This window comes from Pristis pectinata, chromosome 1, assembly GCF_009764475.1.
Source record: "Pristis pectinata isolate sPriPec2 chromosome 1, sPriPec2.1.pri, whole genome shotgun sequence".
In the NCBI taxonomy this organism is placed as follows: Eukaryota; Metazoa; Chordata; class Chondrichthyes; order Rhinopristiformes; family Pristidae; genus Pristis; species Pristis pectinata.
This window is the reverse complement of record NC_067405.1, coordinates 103,802,364-103,821,125: the sequence shown is the minus strand read 5'-3', so window position 1 is coordinate 103,821,125 and position 18,762 is coordinate 103,802,364. Positions and strand designations below refer to the sequence as shown.

Here is an 18,762-nt window from a genome sequence, read left to right as displayed (position 1 = left end):
GTTTCTATGCTGTACAACTCTTATCACTGTCTATGAAGAAAAAGTTAGGCAATTCAAGGTCCCTCTGTTTACTGGAATAGGCAGCTTTAACTCAGCAATAAATTTACAAAGCTATATTTTCAGATTCTCTGATGAGGTCGGTTTTAGCAGGCCAGGCACTGCATAGTCATCTGGTATCAGTTGCTCATGTGCAATGCAAAACGCACAATTTACTGTTTACTACTTGGAACTTTATTTCTTTGATCCAGGATTGCTACTTTATTTACAGATGCACAGCAGCACTTAGCAAATATAATATATTTGCAAACCCACCTTGTGCAACCTTTTATCTGCTATAGGATTTGGAGAGAAAGTACCCAATCTATTTTCAACTTTCTTATTGCAATTTATTCAGCTTTTAGGAAACACTACATAACTTGAGTTCTGCGGTATTAAATAGTGTAACATTCAATGATGAATGAGTGCTGATACTTAAACAGGTAATAATTCAGTGATATCCCTGGTTGGGAAATTGTTCTATGCTACATCCTGGAAGCTATTTTCATGAAGCATATGTTATATAAGTGTTCCTTTTACAATTTATTAAGGTGGTAAAAATTCCAGAATGATAAAAAAGGAGAAAGCAGGACTAGAGCACTGAAATTAACTCAACTAAAAATTGTTTAATTTTTTTTCCATTGAAAGCTGCAAAATATTAGAAGGGAATATTAATAACTTGCTCATATTTCTTAATATTGATAATGATCTGTATTTGGCCTGAGTGAATTAAAATGGATATTCTTGATGATTGAAGCATGATCATAATCTGTAACCATAAATTCTGATTGTCTGGTAATGCATCCACAGGCCCTTGATTTACAAATCACTTTCCAAATCTCTCCCTGTTTTACCCCCAGCTCATTCTTCCTCTCTTGCTGCAGTTACAATCCCTGACTTTGTTTTTCTCTTTGTTCTATCTCTATTGTGTGTATATGGACAGCTCTGTTATAAAACAAAAACACTGCCCTGTTATCTCCTTAGCCATTTATTTTTATCAGTTATCACAGGAAAGAAACAAAACCTTAGAACTGTTTGCATCCTTGATCAACACACGGCTCGTTTACATTTTTGTTCAAACTTTCCATCTGTTCCGGCATTCGGTGTGAAGTGAAATGCTTCACATTCCAAGACACTAATGGAGGGAAAACATTGGAAGATTCTCCCCAATAAACAGAAATGGTCAATACCAAAATATAACAGGTATCCAATTAAAACTAGCTGATATATTATAAAACCAATGTATGTGAATAAAGTACTTAAGTTAACACAATGAATGCCACCACAGTGATACTATTTTCTGAGGCATGCCAATTAAATAATATTAACTCAGTCAATGCCACATCAATATTGATGTTTATTAAATGAATGCCACACTGCTATTTTCACAAACATACTTGATAACCCATAAGTCTGCCTGCCCATCTCCTCTCACCTCAATCATATGCTTTTAGACTCCCTGCCCACAGTCCATTGAGGGAAGAGACATGACTTGTGGCAACATAACAATAAGAAAACTGCAGCCACCATTGCGAAGTTTTTTTGATGATGCTGAATTTTGCTTTTAATGGTACATACAGAATTAAATCCAAATCTGAGCTGTAGGTCTCACAATCCATCCATTTCCTCCTGCACAAGCCTCCTTCCCCCAAACCCACCTCAATCCCCCTGCTATTTAGATTCCATACTTTCTTTACCTATTTGTGCAAGAAATCTAATCCTCTTCTACCTCATCATCCATTATGCACAAATTCCACACTGTGAATGTTAATAATGTGGCCATTCACAGCCAATCAAGTACAAAGATCAGCTTGCATATAACCAGTCCACGAGCTATATTGGAATCAGTGCCTCCAAGTTATTTTTAAAATTTGAACTCATCTCTGCCCACAGATCACTCCGACATGAGCACTGCCAGCTTTGTGTCCTTTCCTATGCACTTTGGCCCTGTGAGTCTGGCTCATTATGTGTTTATACTCTCACCCATCAACAATGACATATCTTCAGATGCTGCAGGTCCACTTTCCACAACTCCCTCCCACAGCTTCTCATCTCTTACTTCAATAAAGCTTTTAGTCGGCAGTCCTAATCAATCCTTCCTTTCTTCTCTCTGTTGCCCTATTCCACATGTAAGTGGCATAGAAACTTGTATAATGTTAATGTGCAATATCAATGCAAGCTGTTATTTCTGAAGTATATATGTCAGCTGGTTAAATGTCACCACACTTCTGTTAGTTCAATGCATGGCACTAAAGTGCTAACCTCAACTGAAGTTCAGCAAAACATGAGCATGTCTTTGTGAATGTCACTGAAAGACCAGCATTAACTGAGGGGAAATCACTGAAACACAAATCTTCTCCACAGAAGCACAAACATTACCAAGTCAGTCACTGAAGTGACAAGTACTATTGAAGTACCAATCTCTCACAACTGAATGACGTTCAAATATTTTCAGAACCCTCATGAGTGTCACAAAAATTCTAATGTTAACACAATGCATTTTCACTGAAATACTCATGTTAACTATATGAACATTATTCAATAACATCAATTAAGTTGATTTAACTAAGATGTACAAGAGTAGAAACATCGGAAAAAGGAGCAGGAGTAGGCCATTTGGCTTTTCAAACTTGCTTCGCCATTCAATATGATCATAATTGATCATTCCAAATTCACTACCCTGCTCCAGTTTTCATCCCTTATCACTTGATCCTTCTAATCCTAAGAAGAATTTTGTGAATGTGTTGAGTGATTAACTGTCTTCTAATGGTACACTATTCCTTGGGAGAAGAAATTTCTTCTCATCTCAGACCTGTATGGCTTATTGCTTATCCTTGGACTGTGACCCGTGGTTCTGGACTCTCCTGCCATTGGGAACATCCTTTCTGCATCTAGTTTGTGCAGGCCTGTGAGAATTTTGTAGGTTCCTATGAAATGCTCTCTCGTTCATTTAAACTCTAATGAATGTTGGCTTAACCCAGTCTTCAATACATCAGTTCTGCCATTGCAAGAATCATCTGGTGAGTTTTTTCTACACTCCCTCCACAGTAAGAATATCCTTCCTCAGATAAGGAGACCAAAACTGCACACAATATTCAAAGGGTTACCTTATCAAGGCCCTGTACAATTGCAGCAAAACATCCCTGTTCCTGTACTTGAATCCTTTCATCATGAGGTCCAACATACCATTTGCTTTCTTAACCCCCTGCTTACTTTCATCGATGGGTACACAAGGATACCCAAGTCTTGTTGCATCTCCCCCTCTCCTAATGTATCACTGTGTAGCTAATAATCTGCTTTCCTGTTGTTACCACCGAACTGGATAGTCTCACATTTACCCATATTGTGTTGTACTGAATCTGCCAGCCATCCACCCAAATGCTCAACCTCATAGCCCACTGTCCCACGCAAGGTTACTAACTGGGAGATATTGTATTTAATTCCCTCATCTAAATAATTAATATATATTGTGAGTAGCTGGAATCCTGGTACCAATCTGTGTGGCACCCCAGTAGTCACATTCTGCCAAGGAGAAAAAAAATGTTTATTCCTACCCTTTGTTTCCTGTCTGCCAGTCAGCTCCCTATCCAATTCAGTGACTATCCCATGTGTTTTATTTTGCATACTAATCTCTTATATGGCACCTTATTGGAAGCCTTCTGAGTAAGCTGAAAGAATTTTATTGAGATATTATTTCCCTATTAAATTCCACTGGAGCACTGTTAATTGTGCAAATTTAACTGAAATACAACATTGGCTCAATGTCAGTAAAATCAACGCTAACCTTTTTAATGTGGAGTTGCCATAGAGCTGCTAATAGCCCACAGTATCATTAGCACACAGGGTGCCATAGGGATACAACCATTAGCCCACCAAAATGCTGACATTAACTGAATGAGTCTCTTTGAAATATCACCCCAATGGATGTTATTAAGATATTTTTATCTCAAAGGTGTTACAGAAATACCAACACCAGCTCATTCAGTGTTGCTGAAATACTAGCATTAGCTCCAATGGTTGTCACTGAAGTAATAATGATAACTAAATAATGATGACTGAAATATTGATGTTATTCCAATGAGTATCACTGAAACGTTAGCATTACCCCAGATATCATTTAAACACTAATATTAGTAAAGTCATTGCCACTCAACTGTAAATTTTAATTAAGTCAATTTTTATGAAATAATTAACTAATGTTAATTAATGTTAATTAACCCCATACTTGCCACATTTTAATCTCAGGTAAGCAATTATATGTATAACTTTAATGAATTGCAGCTATCTTACCTGAAGATTATTTAAAAATTGTTTGGTGCATAATGCAAGTGTTCTCATTTTGTTGATGTCACTTCAGAAGTATTTTAAATTTAGTGGAAAAAATAATATATTAACATAAATTTAAATGTAAGAAATACAAAATCTTCAATATATTCATTATATCGTAAGTTTAAATAATGCTTTCTAAAGATAATTAAACTCACCACAGTTCTTCTCAACTACATTCATTGGACCTTCCATTTCTTTATTTTTATTTTGTTTGAACAGCTATCCTTTTACACCATGTGGTCAGATATATCTTTTAACCATGAAATGTCAAGAGTTGTTGGCATCCCCTTTACTCATATAACAGGCAGATCATTTACAAGAATAAGTAGAACAATAAAGACCATGCAGTATGGATGACCACTTAATATTAAGGAGATAATGTCACAAATTACAGATGGACTGAAACCCAAATGTAAATTTGAACTTTTCATTAAATTGGTAAGTTTATATTACATTATGTCTGATGCTTTCAGCCATTTGACATTCTTCTGGGTCAGTCACTTAATTAAATTATAATGGCTAATACAGCAGATTGAATCCATAAAATTGTATCCTTCTAGAGTAGTGCTGAGGGAGCCATTTGACTGATAGCAGGTGGAATTACTTCTTATCACTGTATAATCAACATCCCAATCCAGCGGTTATATTGGTTAATAGTATCGTGGTGTGCAGTAAACAAAGTCATCCAGCAAACTATGTCAGTTAATATGATGTGATATATATCCCACTAAGAAGTATTTGTAATATGTAAGACATAGCAAATAGGGTGGTCTGAGTAAATACAAACTAGTTAGCCAAAAAAATCACAACAGTTCACAAACATGAAAGCATTCATTGGAAAAAATGAGAAATCTGTTGGAAGCAATTGTTACTGATCTCTTTATCCCAGAGTGTTCTATTTATATGCAAAAATATTAACTTATTCAATTTATGGTATATTGACCATGAAATATATTTCTGGGCATTTTTCTCCTTTTGTGTTCCTTACCATGGTGGAGATCTTGTTCTTTTTATATGACCGTACCAGAACTCCAATTGCCAAAAAAACATTCTTCTTGAAAAGTGAAACATTTTCGCAAAAAGTTTTAACACAATTTGTTTTGTTTATTAACCATTAATATATTAACCAATTTTGCAGGGAAAAATAAAATGTAAAAATAACTGCAAAAAATAGTCCTGTTATTTTTTTCCCCAAAAGAAGCTCATTCTGTTCTAACCCACTGTGCCTTGTTGAATTTTAATGAAAACCCATGTTTGTCTTTGGAAAAATATGGATAATTGTTAAATGATTTCAAACTCGAGTCAAAACTTTCAGCACAAAATTTGCATTGGCACAATGTTGTTTGGGGACCGTGGGCATTCCTGTGATTGCCAAAATAACATCCCTGACATGCACACATAAATGTGGCATTAGTCATGCTGCATTCTTTATCACTGAGTAAGTCAATGTGCATGCACTGAACACTGGACAGAAATGCCAGTGATGACATATGTCAGGGTGCAATGCTGATCTAAAGCATTTGCTGCTATTTTGGAGCTGGTCATTCCAACCATCAGCTTTTCCTAATCTTGCACAGTAGACCAGCCAGAGTGACCCTTCACAAACTTATTTAAGGGATTTATCCACTATTTATAATTTGGATGTTGGTTATTTTTGGTTGATTATTGTTCAGATTTTACAAGTGTCTTTTCAAGTTATAGCCATTTACAGGGAGTTCTTGTTGCTGATTTCTAGTTTCTTCATAAATTAGTTGCTTCCAGACATAGGTACACTAGTTGGCATTTTCCTTCCACTACGACACGACTGGGCCAGTGGAAGTTGGTCAAACTGATGATTGCAAACTGGTGGAATGAGTTACTGGTAGGCTATGTTCATCCAGGAACTATTAGGGGGCTATTCTTCACCTGAGCCAGGAGATATCCTTGTTTCCATCATGACATTCTCACTAAAATTTGCACCTACTGCAACCACAAGTGCAACTTCAGGGTAGACCATATTGCCTGTGATAAGGAAGATAGCTGTGTCAAGCAGCATTTATGTGTTTGGCTCCTTCCAGACAAGATGCGGAAACATATGCAATTTGTCCTTCACTCTCGCCTAAGTTGTTGCCATCACCACTGTCTGTTCAATAAATCAATGGTCATCTCTCATCAGTGACCAGCAGGCAGGGTGCACATCTGGATTTGCAGGGTTTGTAGGCTTCTCTTCATGCAAGACCCCATCCACTTCACACAGCTCATTTTGCATGTGTCACATGTCAATTCTAAAGGGGTTTTACCTCCCTTAATATCCAGCTAATAACCATAGGTAGAGCATTGTGCAGGCTATTTTCCAGTACACTGGTTGTAGACGTTCTGAGGCCACCCCCTATGCCGGCTGCAATAAAAGCACCATGGTAAACCAAACTGTGGCTACTGGGTGACAACAGGTATCCACCAATGAAATGGCTGATGAGCCATGTGCATGTTCACACAATGAAAGCCATCCTACCATACGAAAATTGATACAGCAAATTACTGACTTGCTGAAGTAATGTTTCCACTCTGTGGGAGCCCTATAGTATATGGTAAATTGGATGTCAAAAATCATCATGGTCTGCTGCACGCTGTACAACCATAAAAGGAGGACAGCTCTTGCCAGCAGCTTTGTAGTGCACAACCGACAGAGGATAAAGAGAAAGAAATTGAGAAGGATGAACAGGAGGAAGAAGAATTTTGATTGTATCATTCTGACCAGTCTGCAGTAAAAATCCTACATTGTTGTATTCTTCTTCCTGGCCCCGTCCTGGCTGCAGAATATCATCCCTTGCAAATTGCACATCTGTACTATCCTCCAAATAATGCACCAAATCATTCTCTGTGACAGTGTCTTTGTTGGTGAAATGGAGTGACAATGTGTCTTTATCAGTGCCTTATTGCTGTTTGTGTACTGTTTAACAACTATTCATTTCTTGGTTTACCTGAAATGAAAAAGGCAGGAAGGTTGGATTGGTGCAGGGCAGAGTGGATGGAGTGGGGGAGGAGGATAAGGGTATTTTTTACACCATCTGCAGACAGTGTGTTGATTGTGGGCGAGATGGGACATGAGGACAAATACGTAGTGCGATGATATCAAACACAGTTTTGAAGGTTTTTGCCCTGTTACCAGCCATAGAAATGGCCGTTCCCAATGATGAGCAGCACTTAACAGGTCTTAGAACATGCAGATGCATCTACCTCCTTGAATTAGCCATTGCTGCGTCATGTACTTGACAAGAGAGGGAAGTTCCAGTGAGTGCTGTGCAGTAGGTTGGATGAAATGGTTGTGTACAAGCTGGGCATGTTACTTGAAGCAATGCTCTGTGTGTGAGGGTTCGGTCGAGGACTTGAGTGTTGGGTGCAAATCCTGATTGATAGACTTAGTTGATAGGTGAGGGGCAGAAGTCTGGTCGATTGAACGGTGAGGCCAGTAGTGCAGTTGCAATTTATGGCTGTGAGAAATGCATTCTTTGATTTTTGACCACATAGCTGAGATCATTGAACTACTGGCACCGCTGCATCCTGATCCCCTGGGTTTGACTCCTGGCATTGACCTCCACAGATGTCTTTTCCTATTGCCTCCTGAGTGTGTGCATGGTGGACCTCTTGGTCCTCTGTTGATAGAATGCTCTCCTCCCTACCACCACCTTCGTCAAAGCCTCCAGCCATTAAAAATCCTTGGAACTCATTCTGTCGAATGATGTTTCCCAAGCTGAATGATGTTTACCTAGTCTCCACGGACCTGTTGCCACCACAATGCTCCTCCCTTCTGAGGTGTAGGTTAATTTTAAGCAGTGAGGGTAGGCTTAACTGGCACTCGACACTGGCCGTACTGTTGAATCACCTTGTTTCTCAACAGTGCATTTAAGCTGGAAGGATATTACTTATAAGCAAGTACATAGTTGACATATTGCTTTCTCTCCGCTGAACGGGCAACAGTTGATTACTTATCATAGGGTTTTGAGACTATTGAATTTAGTCTCCTTTGTACTTGCTATTTATATTAGAATAAAAATCCTACAGGTAAAGAAAGGAAATGTTCCACACTTTGCAATTAACTGTTGATGCGAGTATCTAAGGTCAAACACAGGCTCTCTTAATTCCCCATTAATGTTTATCTAAAGAGTTTTCCATTTTGCAGTATTCTGATAAATGTCGGTTGAAGGTCAATCTGTTAAAAATCACTTTCTGATCTGTTACAGGATTAAAAGAAACAGTGCATGCTAAAATTAATTGTGAAGAAACTGAATCACAGAATTGATGCTGGAAAGGACCAGTTTACTGACAGTGTTTCAAGGGATTTCTGTAGGACAAACTCAGAACTTATCCAAAATCTTTGTCAGAAGTATGTTTCATTCATCTTTTATTCCACTCTTCTACTTACAATGCCCTGATGAGTCTTCATCATTATACCCTTGTGTACCGAAATGACCTCTCTTATCTGTGTCATCAGGGACATTTCTGAAAAGGAACAAGTGATGATAACTTAAAACTCATGCCCGGAAAGCATATGTAATGCACTACCTGCATGACTAATCCTCAGCCACACTAAGACCCCACACTCAGCTGATCTCTGAATTTTCAGAGGCCTAGCCCCTAATAAAGCTCTTTGTAAACTGCCATCACTGTACCAGTTTGGTATCCAAAGAGACTCTTTAGCATCTTAACCTCATATAACCTTGATGTATTACCTTAAGTGACACGTGAGAAGGCAGTATGTCTAGGGTATGTTTAAAATTTAAATGGAATAAAAATTTTGATGAAAAAGATAAATGACACTAGATCTACAAACACAAGATCCAGATTGAGTCCTGATATGTGAAACATCATGATACTGGATGATACTGTTTTAGAAGGAGAAGGACTGGCTGTTTTCACAGCAGCATGTCAAGGATGAAGGTACTTCAGGTGTTTTACCAAATACAGGAGCTGCAACTTACTTGCAGTGCTGTGGATCTATTCATTATCTAATGTGGAATAAGAGCAGCAGGTGCAGTGTGACATTTTCTGCTTTTAAATCCTTTCACCTTGTAAATGAAAAAAACATGCTTCTTAGTTCCGATCTTTCAAGGCATGGATTTTGTATGTGTATGTGTTTCCACTTATACTGCAGTGATATTATTAGCCGTTTTTTGTCCTCTGAGGAATCAGAGTTAATCTGAAGTACTGCAGCAATGATCTTTTATACATAGCATAAGAGCTATTGAAACTAATACACCACTGTACCATATCAAATGATATGAGCAACTGGGATCCAAGAAACCTGTTGAAGAGGTTGTCTTCATACACTGAGCAGTATCATGATCACTGTTTTTATCTCTTATTATTGGGCATTTGCTTGGAATTGAGGATGACTTACTTCCACTCTAGTTTTGTGGGTTCTGAGGTGGCTGATGAGGCCAGGATGGGGCACGAGGTAACAGACAGAGCGGGTGGGTGGGTGGGTAATTTGTGAGGTGGTCTATTAATTCTGATGCTTACACAGCACTTCTGTGTGCTCCCAATATATAGTCTTGTGGTTCTCAATACAATTCCAAATGCTCTTCTCCACTTTAGGTGGTCATGGGCCAGAAGTTCTCAGGAGTCAGTGGGAATGTTGCATTTCTTCAAGGAGCACATGCTGAAACCTTCTCCTGTGTCCTCCTGGTAATCACGTTCTGTGATAGAGCACAGAGAAGAGTGTCTGTTTTGGAAGTCTGATGTTAGGGAATGCAAACAAAAGAGTCTGCCCAAAGGAGGTGGCTGAGTGCAATTGGGGCCTCCATGCTGGAGGTGTTGGCCTAGGAGAGGTCACTGGTGTTGGTTTACTGATCTTTCCAGTGCATTTTGTGGATTTTATGGAGAGAGCATTGCTGGAATTTTTCCAGTGCCTCGAGATGCCTGCTGTAGGCAGTCCAGGTTTTAGAACCATATAGGAGGCTGGGTATCACTGCTGCCCTGCAGCCCATGAGTTTTGTGACAGGCCTTGATCTTCAAATGACCTTTTCCTCAATCAACCACTGCTGGCATACTGAAGGTGGTGGTGACTTTCATCTTTATTATCTGCTTTTGCCAAGAGGTGACTCCTGAGATATGGAAAGTGGTCCATATTTTCCAGCATCTTGCTGCGAATCTTTATTGTCAGAGGGCGGTCTAGTACAACGGGGGCAGGTTGTAGAGGACTCTTCCTTTGTGGAGTTGAATGTAAGGCCTATCCTCTTGGATGCTGCAGTGGAAAAAATAACGTTGGCTTGGAGCTCTACTTCCGAGCATACCCCTGTTCATCCCATCTCTTTGGATAACCTTGGTTGTGGAGTGTAGGCACTCAAGGTAAAACTGCTTCCCATTAATTCTGAAGATAATCTCCATTCCCAAAGGAACTTTGATGGAGATGAGGTGGAACATTGTGACAAGAAAAATGGAGAAAAGTGTTGGGGCAATGATGAAGCCTTATCTGACATTTTTGCTATTTCAAGCTATTCTGATGATATAAATGTAGCCCACACCAAGCCTACTAGTTTGGTCGTGAATAAAATAATGTGCATGGTTTATGCAGTTTAATGAAATCTTTGAATGCATTTGTAATTTGCACTGAATGTTTAATGTTTCCTATTGAGAAACTCATGGGATTAGACATAAGAGGTTTGTGTTTACAACAAAATAAAAGCAGCTGTTTAAAAGAACACCTTTAAAAACCTGTAAAAATTTCTGTGGGATAAATAAATGCAAAATAAAATTGCACAAATATCAGCAGCTGGTGTAGACCTTTTACCTTTTAATCTCGGCATTTGGTTCATAATTATGCTAAGCAGCAGAGACACTTGATTTGGAAACTTAACTATGTATTTGACAAAAATTCTTAAAATGGTTACCTTTGAGAAAAGGTAGTGCAAATCTTTGATGTTCACTGCTAGATTCTGCCTGTTGGGTGTAAATTGCTGGCATTCTGGAAATGATGGATTTCTGTTTGCTGCTCAAATATAAATTAAGTTCTTCACTGTCATGTCCTGGAAGGAGGTTATCTTTTAAAACATTTATTGTTAGAGTGCTTACTGCACTTAATGATGGCACTCAAATATCTAAGGTAAAGCTGAATGTGTTCAAATCATACTCCATAGATATAACTTGTATATCAATTTTTAAAAAGGTTTGTTTCAGTTTATTGCAAAATAAAGTTTATTTGTTAAGAATTTAGACAGATTCTGTGAATTCAGAATTCCATATTTAAGGAATGTATAATCTAAATGTATAGCATGTTTCTAGTTTCAAATTTGGATGAATAGTATTTAAAAGAGAGGAAGTACATTTAACAGGCAATTGTAAATAGCTTCTTGAAAATACATCCTATCTCTAAACAACGACCCTTGCTGCACATCTTGCGGAAGTGACCAGGAGAAAACGATGAACATATTGTCAATGAGGAAACATTCTCCAAGTCCTTTCTCAAAATGCTTTTCTCAACATTACTTTTAATGTTCCACATATCCCAACCACCACCCCCTCCCCCCATTGTTTGCTTTACATTGAGGTGGACACCTTTGGCAGTGGCATGAGGAATAACAAAATGGTTCATTGTGCTTGTCCATAATATAAATGTGCATGGGACAATGTAGGAAATTAGATTGCATAGCCAATCTCAAATTGAATCTCTCTCTATTACAGCAGTACCATTTTTGAAAGATCTTGGTAAAATGGACGCTGAGAGCAACGTTTGATGGATTTTGTATGGGGTTGTATGAATTCACCTTCATTCACATTGGTTCAAATTCATTCAAAAGACTAATATTTTCTGATAATGAGACAGACAAACAGATATAGGAAGAACAAGAGGGGCCTATTGGAAGGTAAAACAAAACCAAACAGCAGGCAACCATTAGTCCTAAGTGAGATCCAAACTGGACAAGGATGAGCTGACAGCCAATAAGGAATAGATAAATAACTGCTAATTTTATTTAAAAAAAGATTTAGAGATGTCAATAAAGATACGATAAGAAGTTGCATAAGATTCTGGGCAATGAACTAAGGGTCAGTTGAGTCTTCAGTTTCAGATACATTATTGTGTCGTATGAGCAGTGATTTGTGTTCAAATAATAGGCCACTGTTGAACGACTGCATATGTTATGACTAAAATTTGGTGTCGGCTCTCACCTGGTAGACTTCTGCAAATGTAGATGTAATTTAGAAATATAATTTGTAATGTTCATGTATAGAACCAATTTTTGGACCTGTTATTGGATAAAAGCAAAGCAAATCTGGTCGTATCAATAAATCCAAGCTTGCACCATTCTGAAAAGTAAGAACCTGCAGGCTAATAGATCTTTTCCAGTGATTTTATTTTTATTTATTGAATTTTTGGTACAGTTTTCTCTGCAGAACCAGCTGCAGTGTCTTATGGTATAGTTGGGTTTCTGATAGAGACAAATGTGGAATTAAGTTAGTTTGTCAAACTGTTTTCAAACAAAATCTTCAAAAATAAAATTGACTGTCATGGGTAAGTGTGGTCTAGTAAGAGTACATTGTGCATTATGTGTTGTTTCTAGAAAGAATGTAAACATAGCATATATATGAAAATAGTGATGTGGTTCCATTATATTAACACCAGTGTGGTCTGATGATTCAAAGTGAATGTTCAAACAAGACATCATCATCCAACCTGAATGGAGAACATTCACCAATCATTGTTCTCTGGATTGTTTTCTGTTCTAACAGTGATTGTGGTTTTAATTAAACAGTAATAGTTCGGGTTATTAATTTTTTGTGAAGATGAACATGAGCACTGGATGGTACTTCAATATTTCCCTTAATTGTTTATATTTTTTATTCTTTATCCAACCACCTGTGAGAATGTATTTGGGGGCACATGCTATTTACATGCACAATTTTTTCTCGATCAGCTTGTATGCTGAAGTATGTAATTTAACATCAGGTGCATCAGCTTCAGTTGACATCTTGAGTAGATTTGAAAGCTATCTGCACTCCCCCTCCCCCATCATAATGCAAATAATTACTTTAATTTTTTCAGTTTGTAATTTAATATAAATAAAGCAGGATGTTTCACTGCCACAACTAGCTGTGTTGCTTTGGGACCTGCAGTGTACACTGAAGTACTTTGTTGGGAGATCACATGTGGGCTATGGGTAACTGTGTTATGCTGTTACTGATACATTAGGAAACACATTTGGATTCTGATCATAGAAAATGTGTCTATTTGAGTTTTTTGGATGGATGGGTTCTGCTTTCTGTTTCATCTGAAGGACAGTTTGGTGTATAAACATTGACATAATCACTTCTGGATTTTTATTGAGTTTCTCAGACTTGCAGAATGGTAATCATTACAGAATTGGACTGTGGTTGTGTGTTTACAAAGGCCGTGACTCCTTGCATCATACCCCCCCTCCCCCATCCCCGCAACTCTAACACTAAGTTGAAAATTTGGTAGGCCCCGGTTAAACTACCACTTTTGTAGGTAGAGTTCTGCCTTAAACTGACATGCAAAGACAAATATTTTAAGATAATTAGTCTTATTAGTTAAATCCAGTCATTCATTTGTGCATCACACCAAGCGATCTCTAGTTCACATAGGCTCCTTTTTGCTTCCTTTGCACTCCCATTAGATAAATCATCGTATTGCTCAGGGTGGTGTTCCAGCACAACCCAAAACATCTCTGCGTTGTCCACTGCAGCAGCAAGTAATTTCCAAGTTGCAATGTGGCCAGGACTGTTAGGAGGTGCAGATGTATACTTTTCAAGCTATCAATCAGGTTACACCTCACTTAGTAACTCTCTTGCAAAATATTCCCATTTATACCAGACAACTAACATGTCAATTATTTCGAAGAAAATGATGAAAGTGAATTTTAAACCATGGTGACTTCAATTCAATCTAGTTATAATGTGATTAGAAATTTCCATCCTTAGTTTGTCAATGTCTTGCAGACATGCACCAAAATATTTATATATTTCTTTCTTCTTTCTTTGTGTATTTCCTGTGTTTTACTTTGTACTGCTTGATTCAGTCTCCTCTTGACTCCATTCTTGAGGTACGTACAAATACCTTCATGTACATTTCAATGTACATGTGACTAATAAAGATATCTTAACATAACTTAATAAACATTTGCTGCATATATATAGATTCACAGGAGACAAACAATTTAGTTACCTTCATCCACATACCTTACTGCCAAATGGCATTGCAATAGATCGAGAGAATAATCAATATCAAATAACTGAATATGGTTTATCTTTTGACAAGCATCCCAAGTATTTTGTAAGTGACCAATTTTAAGTTTAGGCTCTCCTCATGTGAGAATAATACAATGTCCAGAGAATAGATACATGCAATACCTTTAATATAACAATCTATTAACTGTATAATTTTATTTAATCTTGGTTACTATTTTCATGGTCAGTTAACGCTATAAGTAATTCTGCAAGAGCTGTTGCAAAGCTATGAACCAGGAATAGGTACAACGTCAGAATATAGGCTCAAAAATAGTTTAAACTTTTGACTCCCTGGCTTCGAATGAATGTGAAGATTTTAAAACACATGACAGGTTTTGATATTTGTCTAAGGTTGCCAAATGCAAAGCTGAAGGGTCAAACAGAACCTCTTTATCAGACCTTACCAATAATGCTGCAGAGTGTATATTTGTTCTTAATATTTAAATCCCAGTCACAGAGGGAAAATCTGCTGCTGCTAATTTGAGGTATTTTTGGATTCAAAAAAATGAATTATATACATCTCATCTTTTTCCTAGTTATGTTTAATTTAATTCAAATTATTCAGCATTTAAATTAGGAGCAGGCTTTACCTTCATTATAATGTTGAAATATTGCATCTAAAAATATGGCAATGGAATTGGTTCTGGGGAAGGGACTAAAGAAATGAACGGCAGGGTAAGTAATCCCACAGCCAACAGTGGAATAAATTATGTAAATGAGTACATTTGTTATTCAGCAATCTACCCTCACACTTGTAGTATAAATACCAACATACTGTGAGTTCAATACATTAGTATTTAAGTTGCATAATAGGTGTACTTGTAGCATCTGCCGGAAACTGAGAAAACACAGAGTGCAAATGTTTTAGAATTCAAAGAAAATGTCAGATAAAACAGTATTTTAAAACCCATGCAAGTTGACTGCTGTTGAATCATTAATTGAAAATAACAATCATATTTCTGATGCAACATAATGGAAAGATTGTATATTCATTTGGTGCTTAACCTAAATGTTATCTCTAACTTTATGTTCATAGCTCCACATTGCACTTGCTTAACCCTCTCACTTTCCAAAGCACTTTAAAACTGACTCAACATATGTCTTTTCACCCTGTGTAATGTTCTCTGATAGCTAAGTGTGAACCAATTGGTGTAGAAATTTAAGCCAATCAAAGTGCAAATTGCTGTTTAACAGTGCAAGAAAAAATAGTAAAGGATAGAAATGTGTTTCTATAATATGTACCATTCATAAGTGATCAGGTAATACCTAATTCCTGTGTATATTTTGCCACGTTTTTACAAGTCTTTTCGAAATGTTACAGAAAAATAACCGTGCAAAGAAAATGACACTTTGTTGTGTGTACTTGTAGCAGAAGACACCATCTGAATCTTTCATTGGAAGAGAGAAACGCTCAAACTCACAGCCATACATTGGCCGTCCCATTAAGCTGGATAAAATTTACCTTTCCAAGGTTAAAGTGCCTCACACATTTGTAATTCATTCCTACACTCGTCCCACTGTTTGTCAGTACTGCAAGAAGCTTTTGAAAGGACTTTTTAGACAGGGAGTGCAGTGTAAAGGTGAGTACCGTAATCAGTATGCATGTACTATTGCCTTAAACAGTGAAGACTGCAGTTTCTCTGGAAGCAATATTTGGATTAAATTGTGTTCTCAGTTTAAATTTTCTCAGTAAAGTTTTGGCATATTAAATGAATTCAAATCATACAAAACTTCAATAATGATCAACAAAATCTCTGTTGCATATATTTTATCATGTTACATTGAGGATATATTTTAATATTATTTAAAAGTCTCCTGCTTGAACAAGTTTTCAACATTCTCCACTTGATTTTAAACTTTGAAATTCTGTTTTTGGAGCTCATTTACAATATAACCATTGTAGCGCCTCACCACTCTTGATCAATTTAACTTCTGGTATGATTTCAGATATAATAATGTATGTCCAAGAGGCATTTGCCTAACTTAAATTGGGTTTTCACAGAACCAGCTGCTTCAGAAAGAGGTATCAAAAAACTTGGGACCCGGCAGCTTTGTAATATGTGACCTTTGCCAGCTATGCCAGTTAGTCTTTGGGAAAAGACAGATGCTCCATATTATCTATGACCTTTTTGATTTTCTTTTCCCAAAAAGTAACCCAGTTTTAATATCTGGAAGTATACCATGGGAACTTTTACCCAGTTGGAGTGGTTAATCCAAAACTGAGCCAAGAGTTGAAAAGTGCACTAATATTACAAACCCATAGAATTCCATATACAGTGTATTTTGATGTTTTGAGAGCCTAATACAAGCTTCACTTTCTCACACCATTAAGAAGACTCTGAATTCCTTAAACCAGGCTTCACACTGCATTGACGTCACACTCTGCTTTGTGCCAAGCTCAAGTGGTGCGAGATGATTTCCCCAAATGGGTCTCATCTCTGATATTTAATGCACTGCAGTTAGATCAGAACTGTTGCCTCTTTCGAAGCAATACATACTTGAAACACCTTTTTGTTGAATGGAAAGTGGAAGCATAACTGCATCCACATTCTGTGCTCTCAGCAGCAGAGAACAAAAATTCAAACATATTCATAAATACTAAGCACTGCTGTGACAAGAATTTCCATAGTGTAAAAATGAAGGCAAATGGAACAAAAAGGAATCATGTGGTTGAGATACTGAGCCACGAAGCAAAGAATTCTAGATCATAATGTTAATTTGAAAGAAGGTTCTGGGAGATGGTGTTGATGAGCCAATTTCTTTTTACGATTATCTCTGTTGACAATCAATCATGATGACACACATTATCAACTTGCATGTTTCCCTGAGAATCAGCAGAAATACTTGGCAGCAAATTACACAGAAACTGAGCCTTAACTTGGGAAAAACAGCTTGTTCCTATCCTAACTATTGTCCAGCAGGACTTGGTGGAAATACTCAAGGGTTTCAGATTGCTCTAAGGATAACGTAATAACCTTGCTAATTTGGGGAAGGTCATGAAGGGACCACTAAACAAAATTACTGCAGTGATCTAGTCCCAGCTATCTCTAATTGCCTCATCATACATCTATTACGAGGCTTGGGATGGAAATATTTGTCGATGATTGCACAGCACTCATTTCCATTCAGGATTCCTCAGATAGTGAAGCAATCCATGTCTAGATGCGCCAAGATATGGAAAGCATCTGGGCTTGAGGCAGTGACTGTTAGGTAACATTTATTCCTCAAACATTGCAAAAACATTCAGTGGCATTGCCAGTGTCAAATCCCAAAGTCACCAGTGTGCAGAAATATACCTGAACCAGGCATAGAAATACAGTGGTTACAGGTCTGGGGCCGTGGACTGTGTGGTAGGTGCCTCAAGTCCTGACTCCTCTAAAATCTCCTGCAAAATATAAATCAGAGTACATACTTGCCTCTATGAATGCATCTGAAACAACCCTGAAGCAGGTCAGTGCCATCGAAAACCAAACAATCTACCTGACTGGTGCATCATCTACCAGCATAAATATCGAATTCCCTAACTATTGGTGTACCATGATTGGATTGAATGTCATCATCGGGACATAAGAAATGATTGAGGTTTTTACTCCAGCAACTGCTAAATCTGTGACTTCTATGACCTAAAATGAGAAGTGGTACATAAGACTGAAATCAGCTCAAAGCTTCCTTCCTAGTCACACAGCATTCGACACGTGGCAATTCATTCAACATTGCTAAGGCAGAGTTCCAAAACTTCCAATGTAACTACTTCGAGAAAATGTAGCAGTTCATGCTAAAGGGACTAATAGCAGCATCTGAAGTATAAATGGGGCAGGCAATAATATGCTACTTTTTCCAATGATACCAATGCACTGTTTCGCAGGGACTATAATACACTAAAACACTGCTTTCGGATGTTTTTATATTTAATTTACTTGCTCTATAATTATGTTTTATTAAAATGTTTTTTCATGTTGTTTCACCTTGTTCACACTGTAATTGAAGAGGCACAACTCACCTCCTGGGCCTTAAATGTCAGGGAATGCTTGGTTGGTTCCTGCCTAACTATAATTTTTTTAGCCCACCCTCCCTCTGGGGAAATGCCTCCTTCCAGTTTAGTCTCTCCTGAATCTCTGATTGCATGTTGACCAGAGCTTCATGGTTAGTTCTAAGTTTCCTGAGCATTTTCATTCT

General features: G+C 37.6%; 1 protein-coding gene across 2 annotated transcripts in view; it reads left to right on the top strand.

The window, feature by feature from the left end:
* prkd1 (protein kinase D1) overlaps positions 1-18,762 on the top strand; it is a 197,325-nt gene that overhangs the window by 142,170 nt on the left and 36,393 nt on the right. For both annotated transcript variants that reach the window (XM_052013678.1, XM_052013686.1), the window contains one exon: positions 15,956-16,166. In XM_052013678.1, the coding sequence (XP_051869638.1) occupies positions 15,956-16,166 (211 nt within the window). The remainder of the gene's footprint in view (positions 1-15,955; positions 16,167-18,762) is intronic.